The sequence below is a fragment of the Nothoprocta perdicaria genome, unplaced genomic scaffold (genome assembly GCF_003342845.1).
Source record: "Nothoprocta perdicaria isolate Ctin4 unplaced genomic scaffold, notPer1 scaffold_174, whole genome shotgun sequence".
NCBI lineage: Eukaryota > Metazoa > Chordata > Aves > Tinamiformes > Tinamidae > Nothoprocta > Nothoprocta perdicaria.
In genome coordinates, this window is record NW_020454916.1 from 548,739 (window position 1) to 574,521 (window position 25,783).

Sequence of the window (25,783 nt, forward strand, 5' to 3'; positions counted from 1 at the left end):
TGGAAGCGGGAAAAAAAAAMCCCAAATAAATCAAATTACTGAAGCCCAAGTGAGAGCCCCGCGCTCGGCCCCGCCCCGCCGCCTTGGACACGCCCAAGAGACTTGGCCACGCCCACCTCCGCATCGCCTCGCCCCTGACGCCTCAGTCCCTCCCAGGCCCCGCCCACGAGGCCTTGGCCCCGCCCCCGCCGCCAGGCCCCGCCCCGCGCGGCGGCCATGTCGTGTGCGGGCGGGCCGCGCGCTGCTGCCGCCGCCGTTGCCGCGCGCAGCCTCTACCGGCGGGTGCTGCGGCTGCACCGGGCGCTGCCGCCCGCGCTGCGCGCGCTCGGCGACCGCTACGTGCAGGAGGAGTTCAGGAGGCACCGGGCGGCCGGGCCCGCCGAGGCGCAGCGCTTCCTGCGGGAATGGGAGGCAAGTGGCCCGGGGCCTCCCCGCCCCGCCCGCCCTTCCCTTCCCTCCGTCCCGTTCCTGCCCCCTTGGACCCGCTTGGCTCCGTGTCCTTCCGTCCCCGGCCTCTCCCAGGCCGCTCCCGGCTCCACCGAGTTCGTTACCGCTAAGCGGCCGTTGATGGCGCTTGCGGTTAAGCGTTTGCCAGRCAGGTTTTAGATTCAGCGTTTTCCAGCACGTCTCTCATTTTTTTGGAGGCAAAATTCCTGATTTGTAATCCTGCTGCTCTTAAGTGACCGTAGGTGTCCCTGCTGRAGCAGGGGGTTGGACTAGATCATMTCCAGGGGTCCCTTCCAACCTCAGCCCCTCTGTGGTCATCTCTTATGGCTCAACCTTTCTTGTYCTAACTGTGTTCAACTTTATATATAAAATAGCTTATGCACGTATATGCATATTACATATTTACATAACTATATATAAGATAATTATATAATTATGCTTAAATAGTTACACAAATAGCTTCCACACAAGCTTGCTTCTCATTTTGGAGTGATATTTTTATTGCTTTTAGTGTGTTTTCTAGAAAAACAAGCCTTACATGAGTGCTGCTTCTCCTTATCTCCCTGAGAACCTTGTATCTGAATTTAAATATCTGTATATATATATAAAAAAAAAGTGAATATTTCGAAAATAATCAGGTTGCAGCAAGTTTTGTGAGAAGGAGGGAGGTGCTCTGGGTTCTTTCTCCACATGCCTCGGCTGTAGCAAGTGGCTGTTAGTAACCCCCAAAATCCACATGGGGAGGAAAAGTTACAGATATTTCAGCAGAGGAAGAAATTGCAATTGGAGCTTGAAAATAACAGCAAGAGATGTATCTGTAGATAACTGAGCTTCACTAATTTTTATGCTTACTGAACTGATTTGGTAGATTTTTTTTTTTTTATCTCAATCATTTTACCTTTCTGTGGAGTTTGTATTCCCGTTTGTCTTGAAAATTGGTTAGAATACACAATAGGTTAGAATACTGAATAACAATATTTGTGATGTTATACTCATGTAAAGTGTAATCTTAATATGCCCTTGCATATATTCTTGCTTTTTTTTTTTTTTTTGAACTATTTGACCTTTTCTGATCTTTTTTTATGGTCGTTAGACCTTCTGCTTGAGGAAGATGCCTGAGTAGACTTGGTCTGTGGGCTGTGCTGATAAATAACTATTAGAAGGATAAGTAACTACTAGAAGACTCTTCTGCAAGGACTTTCAGGCAACTTTAACTGCTAATATTGCTGCAGTTGTTTCAGATTCATTTGTGTCACGTTGCTGTTGGGATGAAGCCAAATCTCAGTCTAGAGCCTGGATCTTCCATCTAGCCCTCACATAGCAATGCAGTCGGTTTGAGTACACTTGTAGAGCACAAAAATACAGGTGGAATGCTAAAGGGAGACTTGTAGAGATGTGTAAAAAGGGTGAAAATCTCCCCGGTAGTTTTCTTTTAGTATATATGGATGATTCTAGAAGAGCTTCCATACTGCCCTTCTTTCTGCTTTTACCTGAAGGAGATGAGAAAGGATCCCCTGGCTGGCTGTATAGAGTGAGAGACATTGTGTAAAATGTAGCTGGCTCATGTCTTGTTATGCGAGATCTAAACGGCTGTGTTTGAATTTACAAAATAAGGAAGGTATCCTGTGGCTATTCCTGCCTCAAAGAGTGCTTAAGTACTCTCACTTAAGTGAAYGAGCCTGATAGGTACAGTCTGCAAGTACATTTTAAATTTATACAAAAGTAGAATGGTGTAAAACTTGCCTTTCTTTCTAGCATTGATGCTAGAGTAATGATTTGCATATTGAACCCCCCTAGGAAATATTTATAGGAGAGGCAAAGCCAGCTTTGTTCAGGAATTATAGTTATTCAGGTAGTTTCAAATTAGATATATCAATTATTAATATGTTCCTTTCTTTTCTAAATATTTAATATTTTAGTTAAAATAATTGGTACTCRTTAACAAGAGGTGGCTGATATAATTAGATTGATAGTGATTATTACCTTGGGGTGCTATTCAATTAATGTTGACAGATATAATAAGTAAATTAGTCCAACCATCTCTTAAATCATATGGTAACTGATGAGAATGCTTTACTTAATCAATAGTATCCTAACGTTACCTGTGCTTATCCTGCTCCGGGTTACACATGATATAATGTAGAATATTCAGCTACGTAGTTTTGCCTGTATTTTCCAACGTATTCSTGTATTTTGGCAAAAATCAAGTGGAACTTACCTGTATATCTGCCCTACGGATCCAACCATTTAACCATAGCAGCTCAAAAATAACTATTTTTCCTAATTGGTATCACATCAGATCTCATGAAAATAAATGTCACTAATCAATTTGCTTTAAATTGCCTGCATTGCTGCAGTGTCTAGTTGATTGTGTGGGATGCTCATATATGTGCCAGGGCTGGAATGAAACTGGCCCAGGAAGGGGACACTTGGGTGGCCTTGTGGACTGTCTTCCAGCAAGTCTATAGGGGCAGTAAATCTAAAACTGCTGCCAACTTCCTGCTTTTTGCTCTGAATTTCTGTGAAGCGCATCCTAAAAATGACCTTTTTCTTTGCCTGCTGATGAAATACATTTTGAAAATGAAATWAAATTTTTTAAGAGTTTTGCTATTTTATGACTTTAATAAAAACTGTGAAATAGGATTCAGGAGGAGTGCTTCGCTGTAACGTTACTGGGTACTCTGGAATTTGCTTTTAGTGAATGAAAAGCCTTCATGCTAAAACTGAATTCCTATAGAGACTTATATATTAGCCCTCACTTAGAGTGTTCACTGGGTATTAGCTTGTAGATAAATTGGAGACAATTTCCTTGATTTTCTTTGATACTTCTGAAAAGATGGGAARTAATATCTCCCGTTTCCGAGTGCCTTGTAGCAGTGGCTGGTGGATGGGGGCCTGACCCGGGCAGGGAGTTGTCCGACTGCCGCCTCTGCGGGGCAGTCTGGAGTTAACAGAGAGGAAGACATAAAGGCAAACGGGAGCCTTCCTGCTTGATGCAGCTCTTTATTTTCCAAATTCAAAGTTATATAAGAGTCATTAATGTTCTTGATACTTCTATAATGTTGCTGTATCGGTTATCTGTATATAAYGTTTATATGTGTGCGTGCCGCTAGTCGGATGGCCTTGCTGATCGCTGCGCCTGTCTGCGAGCAGGAGTTTTTATTTCCAACCGTTTTGATCCAACGGGAAAGAATTCGAGGAGCTGGTCACGTTGCTCGGTCACGGCAGCTGCTGCTGCGGGCCGGGCGTCCTGGCTGGAACAAACTGCAGGGAAATGCCCTGGGACTCGCAGGTGTGCAGAGCCCAAACCAGCCCCGACGTTCACATGATTTGATCGCTGCGTATATTTATAAGATATATAACAACTCATTGGTATTTGAAGTTAATAGTAATTTATTGCAGGAGTTGAAATTTATTGCAGGAGTGCAGCATTTTTTTATTAGGTGTAATACAGATGTAGAAGTTTTAAATTGTTGTAGAAATGGGGAAAATCTCTAATATGTGGAACACTATTTCTTGTATTCACTAGCTCTTCGGAAATCAGCAGGGCCTGTTACCTTAAAGCTTTAAATTTCTAAGATATTACAGGTTGTTCTGTGTGTGCCTGCTAATTGATACTTTCCTAACAATACAAGTCTGTAACAGCCAACATATTTCTATTTTCTTAGTTAAAGATAAATAATCAGAAGCATGCCCAGTGATTGGGACACTTGCAGAATTGTCATTATGAAAGGTAATTCAGGTTTCCATCTAGTGGTCGTATTAAATTCTGTCCAAGCCATAGGAGATGCAGCATATACATTACCATGCTACCTATAACATACCTRAGTACTTGTTACCTTAGTACTTTTGTACATGTTTGAAACTCAGTGAACCTAAAGCCCTTCCACATAAATTACATACACAATTGTGTAATTCTAAGGGCCTACAGATCTTTAAAACATCCATAATGATCAAGTTATTTTTTGGTGACATACATTCAAATTTGTGAATATTCCTGTAACGTAGCAAATTATGTTCCCCTTTGCTGCAAATTAACCTGATCCTGCTTTTTCTGTGTTCCTTGGCAACCTGTTGAAAGTTGAACTGGGTACAGGCCTATAGGAACTAAAAGTCAGCGTTTTTAGAGGGTGGCTTTAAGCAAGCAGAAGTCTTGCTAGATTTCTGGTTCTCTCTRTGACTTCAGGGAGGATGAGGCAGCAGGCATCCTGGTGGATTTATCCCCATTTTGATGTTCCAGCACCAAGTATTTCTTTCATTTAGGAGTGTTACAGTAGAGCTTAGAAAATCATACTGGACTATATTTTCAGATGGAGATAATACCTAGAAAACTGATCCACAAATCTTTTGGACTTTGTTGTATTTTAAGATGATCACTGGGTCAGACKGGGTCAGACTAGATGTCAATGGACTTCTACTGGTTTGTGTTTTAATGACACCTTCCTCCTGGTGTTAGTTGCTTGTGTAAATCCTGACAGTTTGCAGGGCTCTGGAAGCGTGGGGGCTTTCCCTGTGTTTTCAGTGCGTTTCCAGGATCAACACTATAAACTGCCAACTTTCCACAAGTGCTGTCAAGTACCGTGTTTTGTAATTACTGCCATAATATTATGAGTACTGTAATTGCATATACTGCRTGGATGTGCTTTTCTGCCCTGGGTAGACACAACATTGATGTTTTCTGTGAGCTAAAATGGAATCTGGAGCACTTTTAAATAATAGATTTTTTTTATTAAAAAGAGTATCAAATCTCTGTAAAATTGCCTTATAAAATTTACAGKTTTTTTTAAGGCCCTGTATTTTGATTTTGCACTTAAATATAGATAGTACTTACAACATATTGGTGTGCAGGGACCCATGAAAGAATCAAGGTTCGTTTATCCTGTTTACTGTAATATTGGGTTCAGCTGCTCAAAGATCTTTTAGCAAGAGGAAGGTTTTGACTTTGTAATCTTACAAGTAATAGCCCCTTTATTTTCTTCTAACTGGCTTTCATAATGTCAAGAGTTCTGTCTGTCTAAGAGTGAAGCTGCACGAATCTATCTACAGCCATAGATCTCCTAATGACTGCCTTGAGGTTGGTACTTTTTGATGCAGTTCAGTGCTTGGAACATATTGAGCAGAAAATCTGTAAAATACCCCCCACTCCAGCAGTAAGTAGCTGGATCGGTGGAATAAGTTTTAAATTGATCTTGGCCCATTTTTCCAGAATTGCTGACAACTGATCCTTGCTGTGCAAGTTTCCTTACGTAAAATTGATATACCAGTTTTATGCCCTTCTTTTCTTCTTCGTAAATTATTCTAAAGCAGCCACCCTAATTTTGAGAAGTTACACTCTAACAGGTGCCAGGCTGCCTGCACCACCATCACTTTTTTCTTTTTATGAACCAGAATGAGGATGAGAATTGAAGATAATTCCATATCACCATTGCTTCTTTGAAGAAGTCCTAATTGAAGGTATATAATTATGTTGATATTAATATTTGAGTAGAATGGACCAACACTTAATTTGTTTTCTGTAAGTTACCGGGTTTAGCTCTTAATGATAATTGGTGTCTTGCTGATGAGCACTGCATGCAGAATGAGTGTGAATTCTGCACCTCAGTGGATTTTGGAGTGTATTAGAGTCTCTTTCTCTCTTAGGTTATTGAATTTATGATACCACCAGATTTATACAACCATTCGGCATGTAGTAACATCATCTTTGCCATCTGTGTGTTGGCTAATGGCTTCAGATTAATTGGTAACCTGCCAAACTCAGTGCCCTACTAACTAGTTAGGTCTGTACTACCCTTGTATAGTCTGAAAGCGGATTCCTGACTTTCACCAGTCTTGGAAAGATTGCAATTGTTGAAGTGTACACATGGTGGCAGCAGATGCTTATGTTAAGGAGGCATGTTCCTGTTCTAGAAGAGAAGTATGACTTAATTTTTCAAATCTGATTGAGTTTTCACAGTTTMAATTCTCACTGAATTCTGTCTTAAAATGTATATTGAAATTCATTAATCTGCTATGGCAGGTTCTGAAGAAGGCTTTTTGAATTCAAGTCTTTACCATGGCTGTTATGGCCGCTCTTGGTGTGGCTGTTTGGTCTCTTTCTGTGCTCATCGAGTTCAGCAGTGCAAMTTTTGCAGCCAGTACTCATGGCTCGAAGCCTGCAGTGGCTGTGAGCCCTCGCTGACCTGCCTGGGCTGTGCCTTGGAGTCCCCGTGGGGACGGCAGCCGCGTGCGCTGCAGTCCCTGGCCTCCACTTGAGGGAGGTGAGACCTGCTGGGACCAGATGCCCACCTGGGCCTCTGGGCAGAGGGGCTTCTGTGATGAGTCCTCCCGCAGGGAGATTTGGGGACCCCAGGGCACAACTAGAGCCCGTGTTTTGCTGGGAGTCAGGTTTGTGTTGACCAGCAACCCCTCCCTGATTAGTAAGTCTAACAGTTGAAGGGTTGTTCATCTTTCAGATCAAGCTTTAGTAACTGGATAACCAGCCTGTTCTTTAGCTATAGATCTGATGTGTCAGATACCRAAAAGCACATTCCTGCTGTGCTAGCAGGAGACAGATAATTTGCAGAGCAGCTTTCTGCCCCAGCTTTGTCCTAGTACCTCAGCAGCTGAGAATAGCCATTAAAATGTTCTGATCGGCTTGGAGCATCCTCCAAGCAAAATGTGGTATTCATTTGGTTTCTTGTTTTCTGAATACAATTGATTTTTATAGTGAAACCTACTACAAAGGTTTTTAACATCAGTTACAGTAAGTCTTTTTAAGAATTTAAGAGAACCATAATATTAAGGTTTTTAACAAGTGTGTGCCATGTCCGTAGYGGGCTCCAAAGCTGAGGCCTCCTAGCAGTGTGTTTTCCCCCCTGCTGGATTTATTGCTGACCTGCCAGTGCCACGAGCTCCACAGGCAGCATGGCTGTGTCCTTCTGGCAACAGCACCATCGTTGGGAAGAAATCCCGTTCCTAAGAAATAACATGACCGTGCTGTGAGGCAAGCAGGACGTGGAGCAGTGGGAGCATTGGCTTTCGGCTGGCAGATCTGCCTGCAGGTGCCACTGCTAAGCAGGAGATGATATCCCCAAATTAACTGACAAAGGGAAAGATTTGTGATAWACCTAGTTTCTAAGAAGCACTGGCAATCTGCCTGGCATTGTCTGCTTTTCTTGCTAAGAATGTGTCAAGGTGAGAATATACTTGCGCTGTAAAATATTAAATATCTTTTAAAGGTGATCTGTTTTMGGTGGTATTTTTGGTTTTAGCCAGTGGCCCCTGTTGAGGTTCCTGCCAGCCTACGTCCCAGCCCATCGAGGTCCCAGTGAATGGCAGCACAGTGACAGCAGCGCGGCTGCTTCTCCACCAGCTTGTCCCTGTCACCTCATGTGGCTCCTTYTCAGCCGCCCCTTCGTCAGGACGTGGGGGACCTCAACAGAAACCTCCCTGAGGTCAGTGCAAACGCTGTCAGTASCCACTGCGCTTCCTCAACCGCCGGGGTGGTCATCGTGTCACAGAAGATTTGGTTTGAAATTTGAGAATTTTTTAATAGTTATTTATATAGAATTTATATAGTTCTTTATATAGAATAATTAATAATCCCTTTAATAATAAATGATAACATGGTCTTTTCCAGTTTATGGAATTTGATTATATCTTCACCTAAGCTTTTCCTAGGAAATTTTCTGTTCTGCATTTTATTCTGTTCATATTAGTTTTCCATAAAGAGGGAAGGGAAAAAAAAACTTTCAGACTTTGGTGTTGCAGCAAACTTCCTTCTTGTTTTAAAGATGTTTCTCGTAGCATTATCTGATGTCTACTATTCAGTGTTAAGTGGTTAGTAGTGAMTTTTCGAGATGTTAATTTCCTCCCTTAYATATATACACACACACACACTGTATGATGTGTGGYGGTATATTCTGGGAGCTTGGTGCCCACTTACTACTTTCACTGTTTTGTATATATGACCTTAAGAAAAGACCATTGAAAGCATTAGAAAATTTCAGTGAGCTCTTTGAAAACTGCAGATGTGGCTGCCCATCTTCCCAGTGCATGGTAGCTGTGCTGAGTTCACAGATTCACGGAATGGTTGAGGTTGGAAGGAACCTCTAGAGATCATCTGTTCCATCTCCCCTGCTCTACCAGGGACACCTAGAGCATGTGGCACAGGGTAAAAGTTGCCTCGTGGAGGCAGGAATTTTGGAGTATCTTTCTGGGGCCACTTCATTTTTGTTATATTCAACACAACAGTTTTAGACTGTAGCATTTGTATAAACTATTCATAAGTGCCRCTAAAGAATCCAGCTAGACTGACATGAAAACCAAGGGAAATAGAAACAAGCAATGAGTGAAATAAGCACCTGAGCTGGGACCGTAGCTGTTGCCAAGCCTGGGGGTTGGTGTGGCTGTTTGCTCAGCACTGTCCTTCTGCAGCGATACGGGCAGGCTAATTTAAAGGTGCTTGGCTGGCTTTGCAGCAGCTCCCTTGCCCCCCAGAATGGGGTGGCCACGTTCCCAGGCCCTGCTCCAGGGCATCTCACGCCCCATTCCTGAGAGGAGAGCGATAGTTACCCCAGTCGGAAACGGAGCCAAGGACCCTTGTAGCGAATTAACAGGATGGATGATTGAGGTCCAGTAGCTGGAAACGTTCCCGGGCGCTGTTGTAAATTATTAATGTTCAAAGAGCTTTGAGTGCTCTSCTCTCAAGTGACAGGGCAGTTTTGCCATTGGGTTTTCTTTCTCTCTGAGGTTATTGGATTTATGATACTGCCGCATTTATAGAACCTTCTCTAAATCAGCAGTTCTTGCCATGGAATCTGTGTGCAGAGCTGGAACACAAATGTCCCAAGTTCTGAACTGTCCAGTTATTGTGGCTCTGATCTGATAAAAGCATAGCCGATAGCGCTTTTTCCTTTAAAAGCAGGGTCTCGGAGCTGGATGATAATATCCATACAGAAGCAGTTCTGAATATCCTGCTCTGAAGAGGTGGGAAGTATCTTCCTGAATGAAAAATAAAGCAGGGAAAGGCTGCTGCTTACTTAGCTGGGAAGGATTGCCAGACTTCTAGCTCTCTGCTACCTGCATCCTAGATCAAAAAAAATCTGTTATTTGCGTTCTCTAAATACTGAATGGCAATATTCTAGTACTAATCTCTTGAGTATGTGAACTGAACAATTACAAATTTCACCTTAAAAGCGGTAAAGTTGATTTTATGCATTTTCCTTAGGGAAAAAGAGAGTAGTTTGCCGTTGTACGATGTACTTGGTATTGCCACATTCAAAGAAATTTCTTGTGGTGTTTTTCAAAGCATAGTGCAAGTTTTGCTGTAACCTGAAGTTTTTCACTTACAGTTGCCCCCGCCGCCTTCCGAGCATCTCCAGGGCTGGAGACTTGACCTGTTTTTTGGTTGGCCACTTTCAGTATGTGATCCCTAGGTGGAAGCCAGGTGTCCAATGTGAATTTTCCCTCCTGCAGCTTATGAGTGTTGCCTCGTGTCCTCCCCTTTTGTGTCCCCAAGAGGAGTCTGTGACCAGTTATTTTGAAAGGTTTATCATCTTGTTCCTGATGTCACCAAAAAGTATATTTGTGTGTTTAATGTGATTAACACTGTGTGATATTTAAGCTTGTGCCTCAGTAGCAGTGGAAACATGTCAGGTTTTGCCTCATGGCATTCAAAACAGGTCTTTGATAGATTTTTTAGATATCTTAATATTTTTTTTCCACAATGCAAGACCTTGGATATGTTATATTCAAGTACCATGATAACGTTACCTGTGTTTTTTGAAAGGGTTTACTTTTGAAGGTGTACTTCAAGGCTTATAGTAATTAGTAGTAGAATAGCAATCATTCTGGTGCTTTATTTTTGAAATACAAACTCTAATTTTGATATTATCTTTTTTGTGCAGAGAATACAGAAAAGCTTAACTCACTGTATAACTTTCAGATATTAAAGCTTTCAAATTTAACAGAGCTGATTTTTTTCCCCGAATTTCTGATATTTARTCTTAATTATTTAAAAAGATGAAAACAAGATAGTCACCATTTGGCATTCACATGCTAAACAGTGCAAACCTGCAAACCCTGGCCAGGTGCTGTCACGACATGTCCTCGKTGGTGCACGTCACTGTCCCTTGTGGTGCATCTAAGCCCTTGGCTTCAAGTGTAASAGGTCCCGTAGTACAAATACAAAATGGTTTCTAATTCTTTGCTATTGATTTAGGCTTAATGATTTGTTGTTTAGTCTGTGTGTAAATTTAACTATGCAGATGGGGGACTGCTGTGTGTTTACATTTCAAAAGTACATTAATATGCGTTAGTTCAATTTTTCTGATTTTGTATTATGACACACAAATCAGCCATATAGATTATGTATGTCTGAACTGAAAGTCAAGGTGCTAGGTGGTATTTAAGTATTTAACATGGTTTTGGTGAAAAAAGCTTCATGACAGTTAGGAGTGGCTTAGTGGAAACCCTAATGATACTGGATGTGAGCACTGATAATGTCCTTATTAAATGTTACTGTGTTTTCATGTGTTGCAAGTGTAAATGTAAATATGTTGTTGTGTAAATGTAYAATTTATATGTAATACCAGAGATAGGAATAAATTGAGCAAGCAAAATTCTATAGATTTTTCTTTTTGAAAATCTATTCCATGGTATCAAAAACGATTTGGGTGCTGATAGTGTTTTTCACTGCGTTACAGWTTTAGGATGCATTAGCTGAGTTGATACCTAACAGTGCCTCACTGGAACTTACCGCGTAGTCTGATAGAAAATATCCAGCGGATAATGGATTTAATTGCAGTATGAATGAGCTCTTCAGGTTTATTTTGTTGCGTTTTGACTTTCTCTTCCTCTTTCAGCTGTTCTCATCCTGTTGTGTTAGCAGAAGTTCTCGTGACCCCTCGTGCTATTGAACGTACCCCACTTGGTGGCTGAAGCTCTCTGGCCAGGGCTGCATCGCGGCACAGGCTGCTGGGTCGCTTGCCAAAGGTTTTCCTGAGTCCTGGAACTTTCTGGTTTGTTTTCTCTTGGGGTTAGATTGCTCGCAGGCAGCCTTCTTGAGGGAAGATAGGGTCCTAAATATCTTTCAAAAAGATGTAATAATTTTGGCAGTAATAATGGCAGAACTTGCCCGGGAAATTCTACACTCATCTGTTGAAACAAAAAATTTCTGCAATTTCTGGAAAAGAAGATATTYGCAAACCCAGTGATTTTTCGAGTATAGTGGATATAACAAGCAGTTCAGCAAAGAAGATGTGTATTTCTTGCAGATAACCACTGTGGGAAACAACGACCCTTTTCTGCCTTTACCCTCTCCCTCTCCTCCCTGAGGATGTACGTACAAGCACTATGCAGGCATATGTTAACGTCATAGAGATTTTTGMACTTCTATAGCTTGGCATCTTTAATGAAATAAAATGTGCTCCCTTTCAGACTTAGAAGTGCTTGAAATGGATCTCTAGGTAAAAATGAACCCTAGGGACCGATGCTGTGYTTCATGGTTGTAGATGAGAAGTTATGTAGCTGTTAACCATGCTCCCCGAGGAGATCTGTTGCATGTAATCTGTTAAACTGGAATGGAAAAAAAATCCTTTAAAAATAGTGTTCTCATTTGTTCTTTTGTGCATTGCTGTCTCCTTAAAACTTTATTTTTGGAGAGCTTGGCACCTTTTGGATAGGGCGGGTCTTGCTGACTGGGACTGCGTTGCTTTAACCRTGTGAATCCGTTTGAGAGGTACCTTGCTGAATTTCAAGTAAAGAAGCTGAGTAAAATAAACAGTTGGTCGTTTGCTGTTTATTTTTTCATATTGATGTTCCTGTCCCTCACTTGTGTCTCTGCTTTGGAGCTGGTGGATGCTGTGGTTGAATCTGTTGTAAAGCAGCTGCTTATGGAACGGGGATCCAAAGGGAGGCCGCTGACCTGGAGAATGGAGCGAGGTTCTGGCTCTGACGGCTGCCTGGTTGGACAGTGGAATTTGGTTCAAATAACTGTTTATTCCCCTCTTTCTGCCTTTTACTGGGCTTTCTGTTGGCATAAAATAATGCRAAGTTGCAGTTAATTGCAATAATAAACCCTTTTTGCAGGGAATTTACAAATAAAAGCCAGTATGATGCTAGTTGTCCTATGGAAACTATTAGTTAATCAATAYACACTTCTTTTCGTAAAGATGCTGTAGTGTTGTTGTTTAAAAGTAAAAAATTTAATCAAATAATTGTGACTAAATAGGCAGAATTATTTCTGTAGACTTTAAAAAGTACCAGATTGGATGTCATACTCATTTAAGTAACAATGTGCTTTAATTATAGTTACGTGATTATGTTGGTAAAACAGTCTTTTTTATGCATAAAATGTCTGTTATTACTGTTTGTATTTGGGAATTTTCTGCAGTAAAGCACTTTGCCAAGATTTTCTAGCTTACTATTTAAATAGAAAAATAATACACTGTAACTGATATATTAAATGAATAATTATTTTTTTAGGAATGAAACTATCCCTTCAAGTCTTTCTCCTTGCCATGTTTCAAATTAACAGCATGTGGTGAAACCTTTCATTCTGCAGGAGATCACAGCATAATATTTGCCAAACAAAACGTGAAGAGCAGGCAGGAGTGAGCAGGACAACTTTGATTATGGGCCAGCGTGCTGCTCTGCACAGGCCTGAATGTAAAACAGAGTTGGAAACTGAGTCAAGAAACKATCATCTTGCTTTATTAGGACTTAGATAAAAATATGGAACAACATTTCTGTAACAAGTAACTTTTCTGATCTGTACCTGGAGAAGTGCCAGAATTTGTTTTTAGCAGCAATGTAAGTTCTTCATCATTTTTAGACACAAAAATTATTCAGTCTTGACTTTGTTTGTAACTGTTTTAACTTGAATGGGTTTTTGAAGMGTTTCCCTTCAAGTATTTTTGTCTCCAGTACCAATCTGAAAGCCTCTCAAACACATTGATACCTACTTTGAAGAAGGGCTTTGTCCGTCTGCCTGTCTTTCTCGTAATCTTTTTAGGAGGAGTTCACAACATGAATTGCAGCATGTCCAAGGAAAGAGAACCATATTAATATACCTAATTTCTGATACTGTACCTACTTATCAGATTACAACCTGCAATATCMGGATTTAATCGATCACTTTTATCTTTCCTGAATGTTGTTCTGTCTTGCAAGTATTTTCCTGTTTTTGCTTTTTGCCAAAGCTGGAGCTCAAGCTTTCAAATTGAGGCCAGATAGGAAGGTTATTAACGTAAGTGGAAAGGATCTTAAAAACTGCCCGTACCACACGAAGCAAAAAGCTTTTAGTGACCTGGATTTTGGCCCTGATGTGCAACATTGCTGCAAGTTTTGTGCATCCAGAAAGAAATGATTAATCCCTGCTTGTTTTTCCATAAGTGACAGTAATTCTGATATATTGTAATGCTGTTGTGCTCCATTCCTTAATACATTTGATATGTGTTTACTTTGATGGGAAGGCCACAGATTTTCCAGCTTTACCTCAAATTATGATCTCATAAGTCTTGCATGAAAAAGCGACATTAAAGTAACATGTTATTTAAGGCATAAACAAAACTGAGCTGGTCCTTGATTTTCACATTCCTCTAAATAAATGTCATGCCTTCCAGTTTAACAATATTAGTAAACTGTGTTCAGAAAAGTAGTCCATTTATACCTTCCTGATCAAATAATTCTCTATGCCGATTACTAAGTATTTCATAATTATATTCTCTGGCTCCATTTTAGATGAACAATTTTTCATTCCTCCTCCCAAACTGCAAACAAGCAACCAACAACAACAACAAAAAGAAGCTTCTGTGGGAAGTTACGTGTAGTTACTGTACGTGCATGATTACATGCCTGTGCATCCCTGCCCTGCAGTTCTGGTTGGCGTCATGTTGCTGTATCCTCTTGGGATTGCTTGGCAAAACATGCTGTTTATTCCAGCATTCCTTTTCCTTTCCTATCCTTTCCTATCAACTTTTAGCAAAATTAGAGTTTTTCTGGATGTTACTGTTGTTTACAATCCAGTAATTTCATCGTGGAGATTTGTTTCAGCCCTTTGCATTTTAATTAGAAGTGGTGACATGATCTTTGATTCCCAAAAATTAAAACCCCATGAAATTCAAAGCTTTTTGAGGATAAAAAGGGAATGCCTCTTTTCTTTTTTTCCTTTTTTTTTTTTCTCTCCATCTTGTGCTTCATTTCAGGATGCTGCTGAGTCCGACTTCATTAGAAAGGAGACAACCCCATGGCAGGGCTTAGAGATTTATTCATAGAGTAATGGTATTTTTGTTGCTTTTTGTAACTAAGGACAGGATATACTTTTCCATCTAATATTTCACCAGTTGCTTGAAGCCAGTCACCGGTAGCCAGTGAGCGATGCAGATGCTCTCACAGTGATGGAACCCTCATCTCCAAGGGRCAGTTTGTCCGTCACCACATCGTGTTCAGGTTGATAGATGTTCCTCTCTTGTCACTCAGCATACAGGCAGCCTAGGTCTCTATACTGAACTTGACAAGTGTCTCTCAGATTTACACAATCCTGTCCCAAATGCTGCAGTCTCCCCTCGGCTTGAAACAGTCTCTATAAATCCCTTCCAACAGTTGACTGATAGGATCTCGCCCAGGTTGCTCTTCACACAACTTGTGTTTAAAGCTTTTCCTTGATTTTGGTGTGGTGCATTAGAATGGGTAGGATTTTATTTAACCTGTGTTTTGCTTTTGGTACAAGAGATGAGCCTCCACAAGGGCTGCTGCAGTGCGGTTCCCACCTGTGGCCTTGGAGGGGCATCAGGAACTGCTTTGGCCTCGGGCAAAGCTTTGGACCTTTTGAACCTTTTACTGTTTTCCATTTATTCCTAAAATTCTTTTGTGTGCTGCTCTGCTTTGCCTGTTTTTCCTTATTTTCTGGAATATGCCTGTGCTGGCTGCCTCAGCACAGAGCAGAGGTGGTGGCCAGGGGGTGGACACTCTGCTTTATCCTAGATGTCACCAATGCCTGTATTTTTTTGGGTAGATTCATGCATTCTGAAATGGTTGTGAATGGGAGAACAGAGGGAAAACTATGTATATATTTATTTTAAATACCAGTAGTTTCTCTAATAGTCTATTACACGCTTAAATATCCCAAGTTTTGTTRGTTCTGAATTGGTTTTGCTAGCAGACAAGTGCTGGGTGTTGGGGCACGCGCAGGTTTGTCCTGGGGGGAGGCAGAGATGTGGAGCCTCCTGCATTGGCGTGGCGGGGAGCCGGGCGGCCGCCGTGAGGGGAAGGGGAGAAGGAGCTCGGGGCCCTTCCCGCGTGTTGCGTGTCCCCGTGCAGCACAACCAGCTGCTTTTCTTCAAGCTCACAGCTCCAAAACCAATGCTGGGTGGGTTGTTGGGTGTAGGAATTGCAGGTAAAYGAGGCAGCTGACGAGGTTCGCAGACCTGAGTGAGTAAACACACCACTTGACCCTGCGCAGATTCACCTAGAGCAGTGTCTTTAGCAAAGGCGGGAGCAGTATCTCCCGAGGGCAGAGGGGCCTGTTGRCTCCCCACGGCAGCGCCGAGCTGGGGGCCCAGCCCCGTGTCCAAGCTCTGGCCTTGCGGCTCTCAGTGTTGGATTCTGGACAAGTCCTCAGCGTCGAAGATCGCTCCAGAGGGGTGCGAGAGCAGTTCTCGGATCGCGCCCGCGTTCCTGGTGTGACCTGCTGGCCGCTTGGTTTCTGGCTTTAAGAAACTTGTGCTTTTATAGGGGCACTCAGTGCAGTGCTGATGTGGTACAAGCTGACCCCTCTGTCTATCTGCTGGTATTTAAATAAACATGATACAAATCCTGTCTGTTACAATAGGATGAAGTAGAAGTATGAACAAACTTACCTTATGTGAGGATATATTCAGGACAATACAGAAAGGTGATTATCTTATTTGTTCAGAAATTGAGATTTGCAGAATGAAGGCATCTGAAGCCATCTCGTGCTCTCCCTTAATGCTTAAATACTATAGCCATTTTTTTTTTTTGAAAGCTGAGAGTGCAACTGAAGTCTCACAATTGCTGGATTCCTTCAGGTTTGTGGAGAGATTTAAAGACAAAAACAAAACAAAAAAAGCAGTGGTAGGTGCAGAAGGCTGGAGAGTTGTTAGGGAGAAAGGTCTTAGGCTGTAGAGTGGGTAGATAAAGATACTATGGGAAGATTCCTAGAAAAAAACAGGGCTGGGAGCATCTGGGACTAGTCTGAAGGACATCAGTAAGGATTCATTTACTGGAAATGCTTTGTGTGTGTGTGTCCCTTTGACCTCTACAAAGGTGCATCTGAAAGGGTCAAGATGGAGCTTCCCAAGTCATTAGGCTGTTTCCTAAGTGAATACTTAGGATTATGGAAGACAACAGGAGTGAAACAGTGCTTAATTTCCCTAATCGGGGCAAGGGCTTCTCAAATCGCATGGTTTAGAGACCTTAGTTTTATTTATAAGAAATATAATTGCACCAGAAGGCATTCAGGTGATCTGTAGTGGGGGTGGTTTGCTGGTCTCGATGTGCTGTTAGTGTTCAACCTACTAAACACCTGGGCTGCAGGTCCAGCTAAATGTGTGAATATGTAAATCTTTGCATATGTGATCTATTCTTTAAATTAGCTGCTTAAAATTAGCAAGAGATGTTGGAGATGTCTTTACAGATGACTCTTCTGATAGCTTTCCTTTTTACAGAAGGTATATATTTTGCCTTTTTGTACTCATTAATAGACTGTAGTAGAAGGCTGTGGAAGAGCATGAATAATATTAAAGTTGTCCTGAATCTCACTTTTTATAATTTCTGTGACCGTTATTTTCCTTTCTCATTAGAACTATGCAGCACTGCTACAGCAACAAATACATGAAGACAGACAAAACCCGAGAGAAAAGGCTGTGTTTGGAGTCCAGCTTACAGAAGAGAAGCTTAATGACTTCCGTGATGAGCAGATTGAACAGCTCAAGGAACTGATGGATGAGGCTACTAAACCTCATAAGCAATTCTCCATTTCTAAGGACTCAAAATACAAGAGCTAAAGGGTTTTCAGATTTGCTGTAGTGTATACAGAAGTATTTCGAAACTTCCATTTTTGGTTGGACTAGAATGCATTTCTGTGGAGTAATGAGAGACGGTGGTGCCGTAACTGCCTCTGGATACCTGGCTTTTTCAGCAAGGATGAATGTTCATAACAATTTTCTGTTAATTGCAGCATATTTCCTCCTAATGGAAGGCAGAAGACTTGAAAATTTTGGTAAATGGAAAAGTAAATCGATATTATAGAGATCTTCATTTTTAATCTTAGCACCCAGAAGTGGTCATCTGTGTATCATTCTCTATTTCGATGAAAAAGCTGCAACTAATATTTATTTTCTCATGTGGATTCAGTAGACAGAGGGGGAAAAGTATAATAAAGTGTGTTCATTTTGGTGGAAGGAAGCAAGCAGTATTAGAAGAATAAGCTGATTTTTCTTCTTGAGCTTTATTGTGACACGGACTTCAAATTAAATAGTTCGTTATTAAAATCATTGTGAAGGAATCACTGGTTTATGAAGTAAACTCAGCAAAAACATGTTATTTTTGCAGATCATTCCTATCTCATCTTTTCCTAATCCACGCATTAGCTCTTTCTGTCATAGTATCCAAAAGATCTTTAAAAGCTCCATATTGCACACTCATTGTTTTACACAGACTAGAATTTACAGTCTCTATAATCACAGAAAGTGGCCTGTTCATTATATTGTATAGCAAGTATCAGTGATTTATAGGTAACACATGAGGTTAACCTTCMTCAGGAAAAGGAGTGCCTGTTATACTCGGGTTGTGGTATCTAAAAAAAGTCCTACTCTTTTAGGCTAAGGAAAAACACCCCCCTTTCTGTTTCAAATACAGCTTTCATTTCATTTTTATGCCCYGGTTTTATATTATTATTCTTGTTCCATTTCTGGACCTCTCCCTGTCKGTTACCTGTGGAGTGTTCAAGACAACATCATTTCCTCCCTCTTGGGGGACAACAGCCTTGCCAAGGCAGCCCATTGCCGGAGTCTCGGCCGGTAGCAACACGCTCCTTGCCGGGGCTGCATCCTGACGGAGGGCATTTGGGGAGCAGCCCCTGTGCATCTCTCCTCCTTTCCCCACCTCGCCGCCCCTGGAGCCTTTCCAATGTTTTCCATTGCAGGCTGCTCGTTTCTATTAAAGGTTTCCTTGCCAGCCTCTGTACAAGGAGCTCGTTCCGTGCATCTTTCCCCTGCTCGCGCTGCGGTAACGTCCTCCTGCAAAGTGCCCAGTGCCCGGCCCAAGGGGTAGGAAGAGCAGCGGCCACGAAGCCGGGGCTGCGGGAGCTGCATCTCTCCTCCTTCCTAAGCCTTGCAGTTTCCAGTGTTCATCCTACTAAAGAGGATGTCTATGCTGGAGAGTTCGTCAGTCCTAGGTATTTTGATTTTTTTTTTTCAAAGTGTTTTCTTTTTTCTTCTAGCAATTTTATGTTTTCATGAACTGTACGTCCGATTGTGAAGTGTCAAAATTGAATGGCTCTCGTTTAAAAATCAGAAGTGAGAGATGCTGCAGGAATTTCCTAGTGTGTTCCCTATTCTTAAMGCATGACTGGGATATATAAAACTGTATTTTATAATGTATCATTTTAAAAGCGTCCACGGGAAAAAAAAATGTATTTGGCATATCAAGAGGATATTTAGAGGGAATCCTATAGAAGCTTCATGTGTTACCAACATCATACCATAGGGGTAGCGTTATTTGAGAACCAATACYCTGCATCCTTTTGGGCCAGAGTATAATCCATCCCCTCCAGTGTAAAAGGAGGTGAGTGTAAAGCAGCTCCCCAGGAGGTGTTCAGTGGGTCACATTGCTCAGGGAGCCCACGGACTTCTGAGAGCAGAGCTCAAGGTTTTGAAGGTAAAAACCCGCCTGGATGCCACCCTGTGCTCTGGGTGTCCCTGCTGGAGCAGGCGGTTGGACTAGATCATCTCTAGAGGTCCCTTCCAACCTCAACCGTTCTGTCTTGCTGTTCAGATGACCTTCCGTGAATTCTAATGGGGACGTGAACTTCAAGGTAAGCGTTTTCATCTTTACACAGTTAGTTATTTCTGTCAGGCCGAGAGTTTGGTTTTGATTTTGTTTCTGCATTACTGGAATTTGCAGTCTTTCCGAGGCATCCCAGTTAATCAGCYTTCCTCTGTTTCAAAGAAAGCTGATTCATGTTTGTTCATCTCTTTATTACCACTAAAACCACTTAGTTATTTTTAAAATTTACTGTTTCTTTTCAAGTCGGGAATAATTTAAAAAAAAAGTGGAGATTATTGAGACAACTGTAAAAAATTTGTATATGTAACTAAGATGCTAGAAATCTGAAAATGCCTAGACTGTTCTCAAAAAATGTAGAAAATGAATAATGCTGTATCTTGCTCCTGGAAGAAGTAACTTTTGGAACAAGTAATAGATGGACATGTTGCAGTAACACACATGACTTACAATCACTTTTTGGTCTAATCATTCCCCCATAACCCATTCTATTAAAAACAAACTGATCGCTGTGTAATTAGCGTAGTCATTTGTAAGAGCAAATCTTCTGCCTGAAGGGAGCTGGCGGAGCCATAAACCCGAAATATCCGCGCTTCCGGCGGGACTCAGCTGCTGTTTCGCAGGAGCTGTTGCGATTAGTTCGACCACTTTCCCAATTCACTTATCTGCAGCGGGAATTCAAGYGTCCTGCAGCCTCCCCATGCCCCCAGTCCTCTCATCTGCAGCGGGAAATCCATGGYTACCCTGTGGTCCCTTAGAAAGACTGATGGACAGCAGAGCCCGGGAGGAGGCATGGAAGATTTGGGGGGTTGTTTCCTCATTGGGATCTTCTTGTTGGGTTTCATCTCTGTGTTGAAAGTCTGTGGGAGAGCCCGTCCCTGGAGCGGCTGCAGTAGTTCTTGTCCTAGGCTGGCAGAGAACGGGAGCAACTTATTCCATAGTCCTAGTGCATGTGGAGCCACTTTGTGCCTCTGATGTTTCCCAAATGCTTTAAATTGTTAATATCTACGCAACTTTACTGCATGTCTGAAGGTGCAGCCTACTGAGGACCCACCATGCCGGGCTCCATGCAAAGGGCCACCCCTGTCCCCAGGAGCAGGAGCCTCTGCCTTGTCACTGCTCCTGCATCTGGAGATGGCCCTAGGAGAGCGTGGTGGGAATGGGCAGCCCTGGGGGTGCGGAGGGCTCTGAGGCAGGAGGGGAAGCGGCCGTGAGGAGGATGGGGCTGGTTGGTGCTGCTGCCTCTCCTCCTGCCTCGGGACACCAGGACATGGACAAGTGAGTCCTAGACTGATGTGGGTCAGGGTGCTCTTCTGCCGCGTCCCAACAGGTGGAGTTTTAAGCTTCACACCCCAGGTATTATGTTTGTGATGTGTGACATCTATTGGGAGAATTCAGATCTGTCTAGGTGGAATAATTTCTTGTAGTTGGTGTCTTTCCATGGAACATTTACAGGGTTCCTGTATTGYGCGAAGTGTGGGAGATGGTATAGACTGAGACAGAACAGCGCTGTCCCACCACCTTGAAGGAGCAGTGAATCCAGTCCTCCCCTTGCTGTTCTCATGCAATAGTTAGTAGGATACAGCACAGGGCCACGAATCCAAAAGTTAATGGGCTCTAGTAGATTGTGTTAGTATATAAGGCGTTTGCTTGAGAAATAAAGTGGTCCTGATTCTGATARACATGGWTTGGGGTCTGTGCAATCATTCACCACGAGTAAATTATACTGCTGGCTCGAGTGATAAAAACGTCCTTTGTAACCTGCAGAAAAGGAACTTCCCTAGCACCATAGACGTGAGATTTGCAGCTGGCATCGTCGCTGCCTACCAGGAATCCAGAGAATGGGAAAGCGCCTTTCCTCCAGTGAGGAAGATGGCAGAGTTGACGTGCGTGCCCGGAGCCAGGCTCGGATCCTGCCGCTTGTACCAGCGCGACCCAGCGCTAATGGAAATGGGTGAGGGCCTGGGCACGGAGCCTGAAATTCCAGTCAAAAGCCGTGTCGATCACAACCGGCTGCTGACACGGCTCTGCTTATGTGCTACCTTATACATTTTTCATCATAAGTGGAAGTGAGATAAGAAGTTGTGCGTAACACAGTGGTGGTTTTTTCATTCGGCTGTGGGGCAGGGATGTAGGTGCTGCTGAGGTGGCTGCAGCCCCGCGGTGCCCCGCGGATCATTGCTGGTGGATGGAGCATGTCCAGAGGGCCCTGCTGTGGAGGCCGCAGTGGGGCAGGCTGGGCTTGGTCCTGCCTGTCACTCTGTGCACTGAGCTTGGCCCTGGGTGGGCAGCCCCTCCAAAAGCCTCTGTCACGAACCACGAGCAGAAACCACAGCAGCAGCAACCACGAGCTGCATGGGCCGTTTCCAGCATCCTGGTAATTTACAGTAAGTGCACGTGGCAGGGGGTGGCTTCCATTAACATCAGCTTCTGCTCCCCACTGGAGCTTCACTAGTAAAATCTCTTTCTGCCCCAATTTGGCGTTAATGATCTGCCCCAATTTGGCATTAATGAAGAAGCAATTGTCTTAGTCATTAGATGAAATTAACAGTGTTCACAATCTTACACATGGAGGATGACAAATGACTCACTTGAGGAAAGCACCAGTGGCTGAGGAAGGGATCGGGAGACCTCCTGACCCAGTGCCAGGGAAAGGGCTCATCATGAGTCAGAAGCGTCTTTCCTATGAACAGACAGACACAGTCACACATCAGAAATACCTGCCTTTCTCCCCCAAGGCCTTACAGCCCCTCAGCTGCTTCGGTTTCTCTCTCCTGAAGACCAGGAGAGTCTTTTTCTGCTCCCAAGATGTCTTCCCATCTCCCCACACCTCACCCCATCTCCGAATTCCTAGCTGAGGAGAAAAAACAAACCCAACCTGCCTCTTCAGGCTCCTTGCAAGCCTGGCTTGGTGGTATCACACACACCAGGTCCAGGTGTGGTAATAAAAACAAATTGGATGAGTGGAAAAAACAGGAGCTAGCAGATGAGGAGGAACAAGTGATGGAGACCTGCTAGAAAAAAACAGGGAGAGGTGTGTAAGAGTGTACAGGGTGGAAGATGCTTTGGGGCAGACTGTGAGTTAGGTAGGAGAATCCTGAGTAAGAATCAGTAAGTGAGTAGCGCTTGCACACTGACGTACAGAGGAGGAAGAGCCACAAAAGATGCTCGGATCCCTGCTGGGTTTGTCTTGTGCCCACAACCCTCTCAGGGAACCCCATCTCGCAGCTACGCGCTGGCCTGGGCAGGGGGCCCAGCTGGGCTGGTGCTCTCGGTGCTGGCCTGGGGAGACCCAGAGACACCGGGGACACCTGGCTTTGCTTTCACAGCAGTGTCTGTGAACAACCTAGCCTGAAATATCCCTCCAGGCCAGGGATGGCCAGCTTGGAGACCTGGAGCTGCTCGAGGGCCCGCAGCTGCATCATCCACTTGTTCATTTTGAGATGAGGGTGCAGAAAACACTTGGTGTTTTACAAAAATGTGTTGCCATTTTTATATTGCTTAGAAATTTTTAGAATTTTAATATTATTAAATTGCTGGCCTGTTGTGTTGGCTCAGCCGTGGTGCGCGAGGCAGAGAGGCCCTTGGTGAGGACGATTCATCCCATTTCTGCCTTTCTACACCACTCGCTGGAGTTTAGACAAGTAGTTTACACTAGACATYCAGTTTTGGGCATACTGAATGAATCGTCTTCACCTTCCTTCCACCGATGGAGACTGAGCTGCTGCTAGACCCACCAGCGAGCACTGAGTGCTTTGGGCAGGCCTAGTACCAAACCACGACCCAGGAAAGACATTGCCTCTTTTTCTTGTGTTATCAAAGTAACAGTTCTCCTGCTTTTGGGGTAAAAGCCCAGCCTTAATAAAGGTGAAGCCCTCAGTGTTCTGTCAAGTCTTCTGCACCTTGAACTTCCCTGACTCTGGAACAAGTCTCCAACTTCCTTGACTCTGGAAAACTTCACAGTTTACTCCTCTGTGCTCTCATGGAGCTTTCTCAGCTGTTAACAGCACTAAATCATGAAAGATGTTTCTTGCAAAAGGCTGTTTATAAACAGATGAGGGATAATTTCGGGATCACCTTTACACATCCTTTAGTATAATCTTACATGAATTTGTCTGCAGATCCTTTGGACAGCTAATTCCTCTTTGTCATAAACAGCACATGGTGATTTGTCATTGAAGAAATAATCGCCATACTGCCTGCACATAGTTTAATCTTTCAGCAGATAAAGAAGTGATTGAAACTTGCTATTATCAAACCAGACCAAGTTTGTTCAGAAGAAAAATAATTCCCTGTTATTTTTGTACAAATTGGTATAATGAGCTGTCTCTGTGCTATTATCTCTGAGCATTAACGGGCTCTACTGTGCAGGATAATACTCAGAATAATTATTACTTATCCACATGTACATACATTGAGTAATAAAATAATTAGACCTTTTAAAAGAGAAGATAGAGAAGATTCCACTTACTGTAATTCTGAGTTTCTGATTATAAGGTTGGAATGAATAATACGTGRTATTTTATCAGCGTGTCAAATGCCGGATTTATAGATGACAGTACAGACTGTGCATAATATAGGTATTTTTTTGCTCAGAATGAGCAGAGATTTAAATGAGTATATGAAGGATCTGAGCTCTTAAAATTTGGAGATGGATGAAAACTGCTGAGAACAGCACACTCCTCCTAAGAACAGTAAACTCCCTCTACATACCCACCATAGGTTGGCCYGGCAAGCTGCAGCGCAGCGTTCTTGGCCGTCTGGGTGCACAGAAAGCCTGAGTCGCTGCTTCTCAGTTTGTCTGTTCGCAGCAGAGCCCCTGCAGAGATTAAATCTCATCTCTTCACTCCATATCAGTAGAGACTGCCTGGGKGTTCGTGGCCAGCTTAGCTACTGCAGACTTCTTGTGCGTGGTTGGCCTAGCCGTGGCATCTCAGAAAAGCCAGCTGGGCACTTAGATACTGCTTTCAGCTGAACTAATGATTTCTGGTGGAAGCTGACTATCTGGGTAGCCTCTGTGTGCTTAGGCTTTGGCTTTGCCTCAATTTATCAGCTGTACTGTGAGCCAGMTCCAGTTTTCTACTTGGCATAACTGCGAACAAGATGCCTGGTGCTGCGTTAAAAATGGATTGTGCAGTAATGTAAAGAAGTACTGCCACTGAAGAGCTGCAGGCCTTAGCACATCTCTGCAGAGATGTGGGTCCCAACTGCCTTTCAGATACTTGCAACTCCCCGTCCTCCATGGGTCTGCACAGAGGGACGGAGAGCTTGGGTGCAACCCTGGGGTGGCCGGGCAGACTCACAGGGACAGCAAAGGCTCCTCATGGTTGGGAAACAAATTGGGCACTGGGCACGGGATGAGTTAGGATTTGTCTTTTAACGTAATTGTGAAAGCAACCAGACCCTGAAGATCACCTGAGTCTCCTTATGATACCGGTCCCAGCCAAGCAGAACTGACCAAAATGGATTCTGCASAGGAAAACAATAAAAGGTGGTAACAGGAAGTTAAGTGGCCCTTACAGCTTCAGCTTCTCCATTCCGGTATTGGTTATTATTTTCAAGAATTACTTTTCTAAATATGCTACACTGAATCTCCTTCACTCACACTTCTTCAATGAGTGACCAGAGCCAGTTTGATCTTGCATTTGTTCTTGACCTTTAATTGATTTGGTCTCATTTGCATTCTCAGATGAGTGACCTTCTGTCTTCCATATATGTTTTGTAGTGATCTCAAGGTATGGCAGTGAGTGTTACCTATATCTGAAGGGATAATTATTTTCAGGGTTTTTTTCTTACTTCTTAGTTCTTTAGGACACTTCAGGAATACCTGAGCTATATCAAATAATGAGAAGAAACTGATTCATCTCATCCTCTCTTGCAAATCCCAGACATTGGGGTAATCACACGAGTAATGAGGAACTAGAGGCAGACTGGTTGAGGATTTTAATTCTGTTTGTTGAAAGCTGTAAGTCTAATTGGTTTACATTTTTCTCCAATAAGTTAATTTGAGAGAGTGTTCCCCTTGTCTGTAATATCAGATTCAAGGCTATAAGGCTTACAAATCTCAGTGACTCCTTTGGAGAAAATACAGATCACTCCTTGCTGCGAAAGGATGAAAAGGATAAAGACTAATGACTGGTAAATGTTAGCTTCCTGTAAACAGAAAATTATCAGATCTGACAGATGCTATATGTTAGTGCTGTAACACAAGAAACAACATGCTCCCTATTATCCCTGATAAGTTAATGGATCAGTGTTGGAATTCAAATATATATATATCTATATTTTTGAAATGAAATCTCCAAATTGATTCAGAATAGTTTTGAATTAA

The 25,783-nt window shown here is 42.8% G+C and overlaps 1 protein-coding gene across 1 annotated transcript; it reads left to right on the top strand.

The window, feature by feature from the left end:
- The first annotated feature begins 216 nt into the window (after window positions 1-216).
- On the top strand, window positions 217-18,499 carry SDHAF3 (succinate dehydrogenase complex assembly factor 3). Its single transcript, XM_026036273.1, has 2 exons — window positions 217-411; window positions 17,250-18,499. Exons 1-2 carry the CDS (start codon window positions 217-219, stop codon window positions 17,451-17,453), a joined length of 399 nt encoding a protein of 132 aa, XP_025892058.1. The 3' UTR covers window positions 17,454-18,499.
- Window positions 18,500-25,783: the final 7,284 nt, after the last annotated feature.

Bases quoted from the DNA above. Each gene is read 5' to 3' on its own strand.
- SDHAF3 (XM_026036273.1), top strand. From the start codon at position 217: ATGTCGTGTGCGGGCGGGCCGCGCGCTGCTGCCGCCGCCGTTGCCGCG. The intron at 412-17,249 runs GCAAGTGGCCCG...CTTTCTCATTAG, and splicing joins GCTTCCTGCGGGAATGGGAG to AACTATGCAGCACTGCTACA.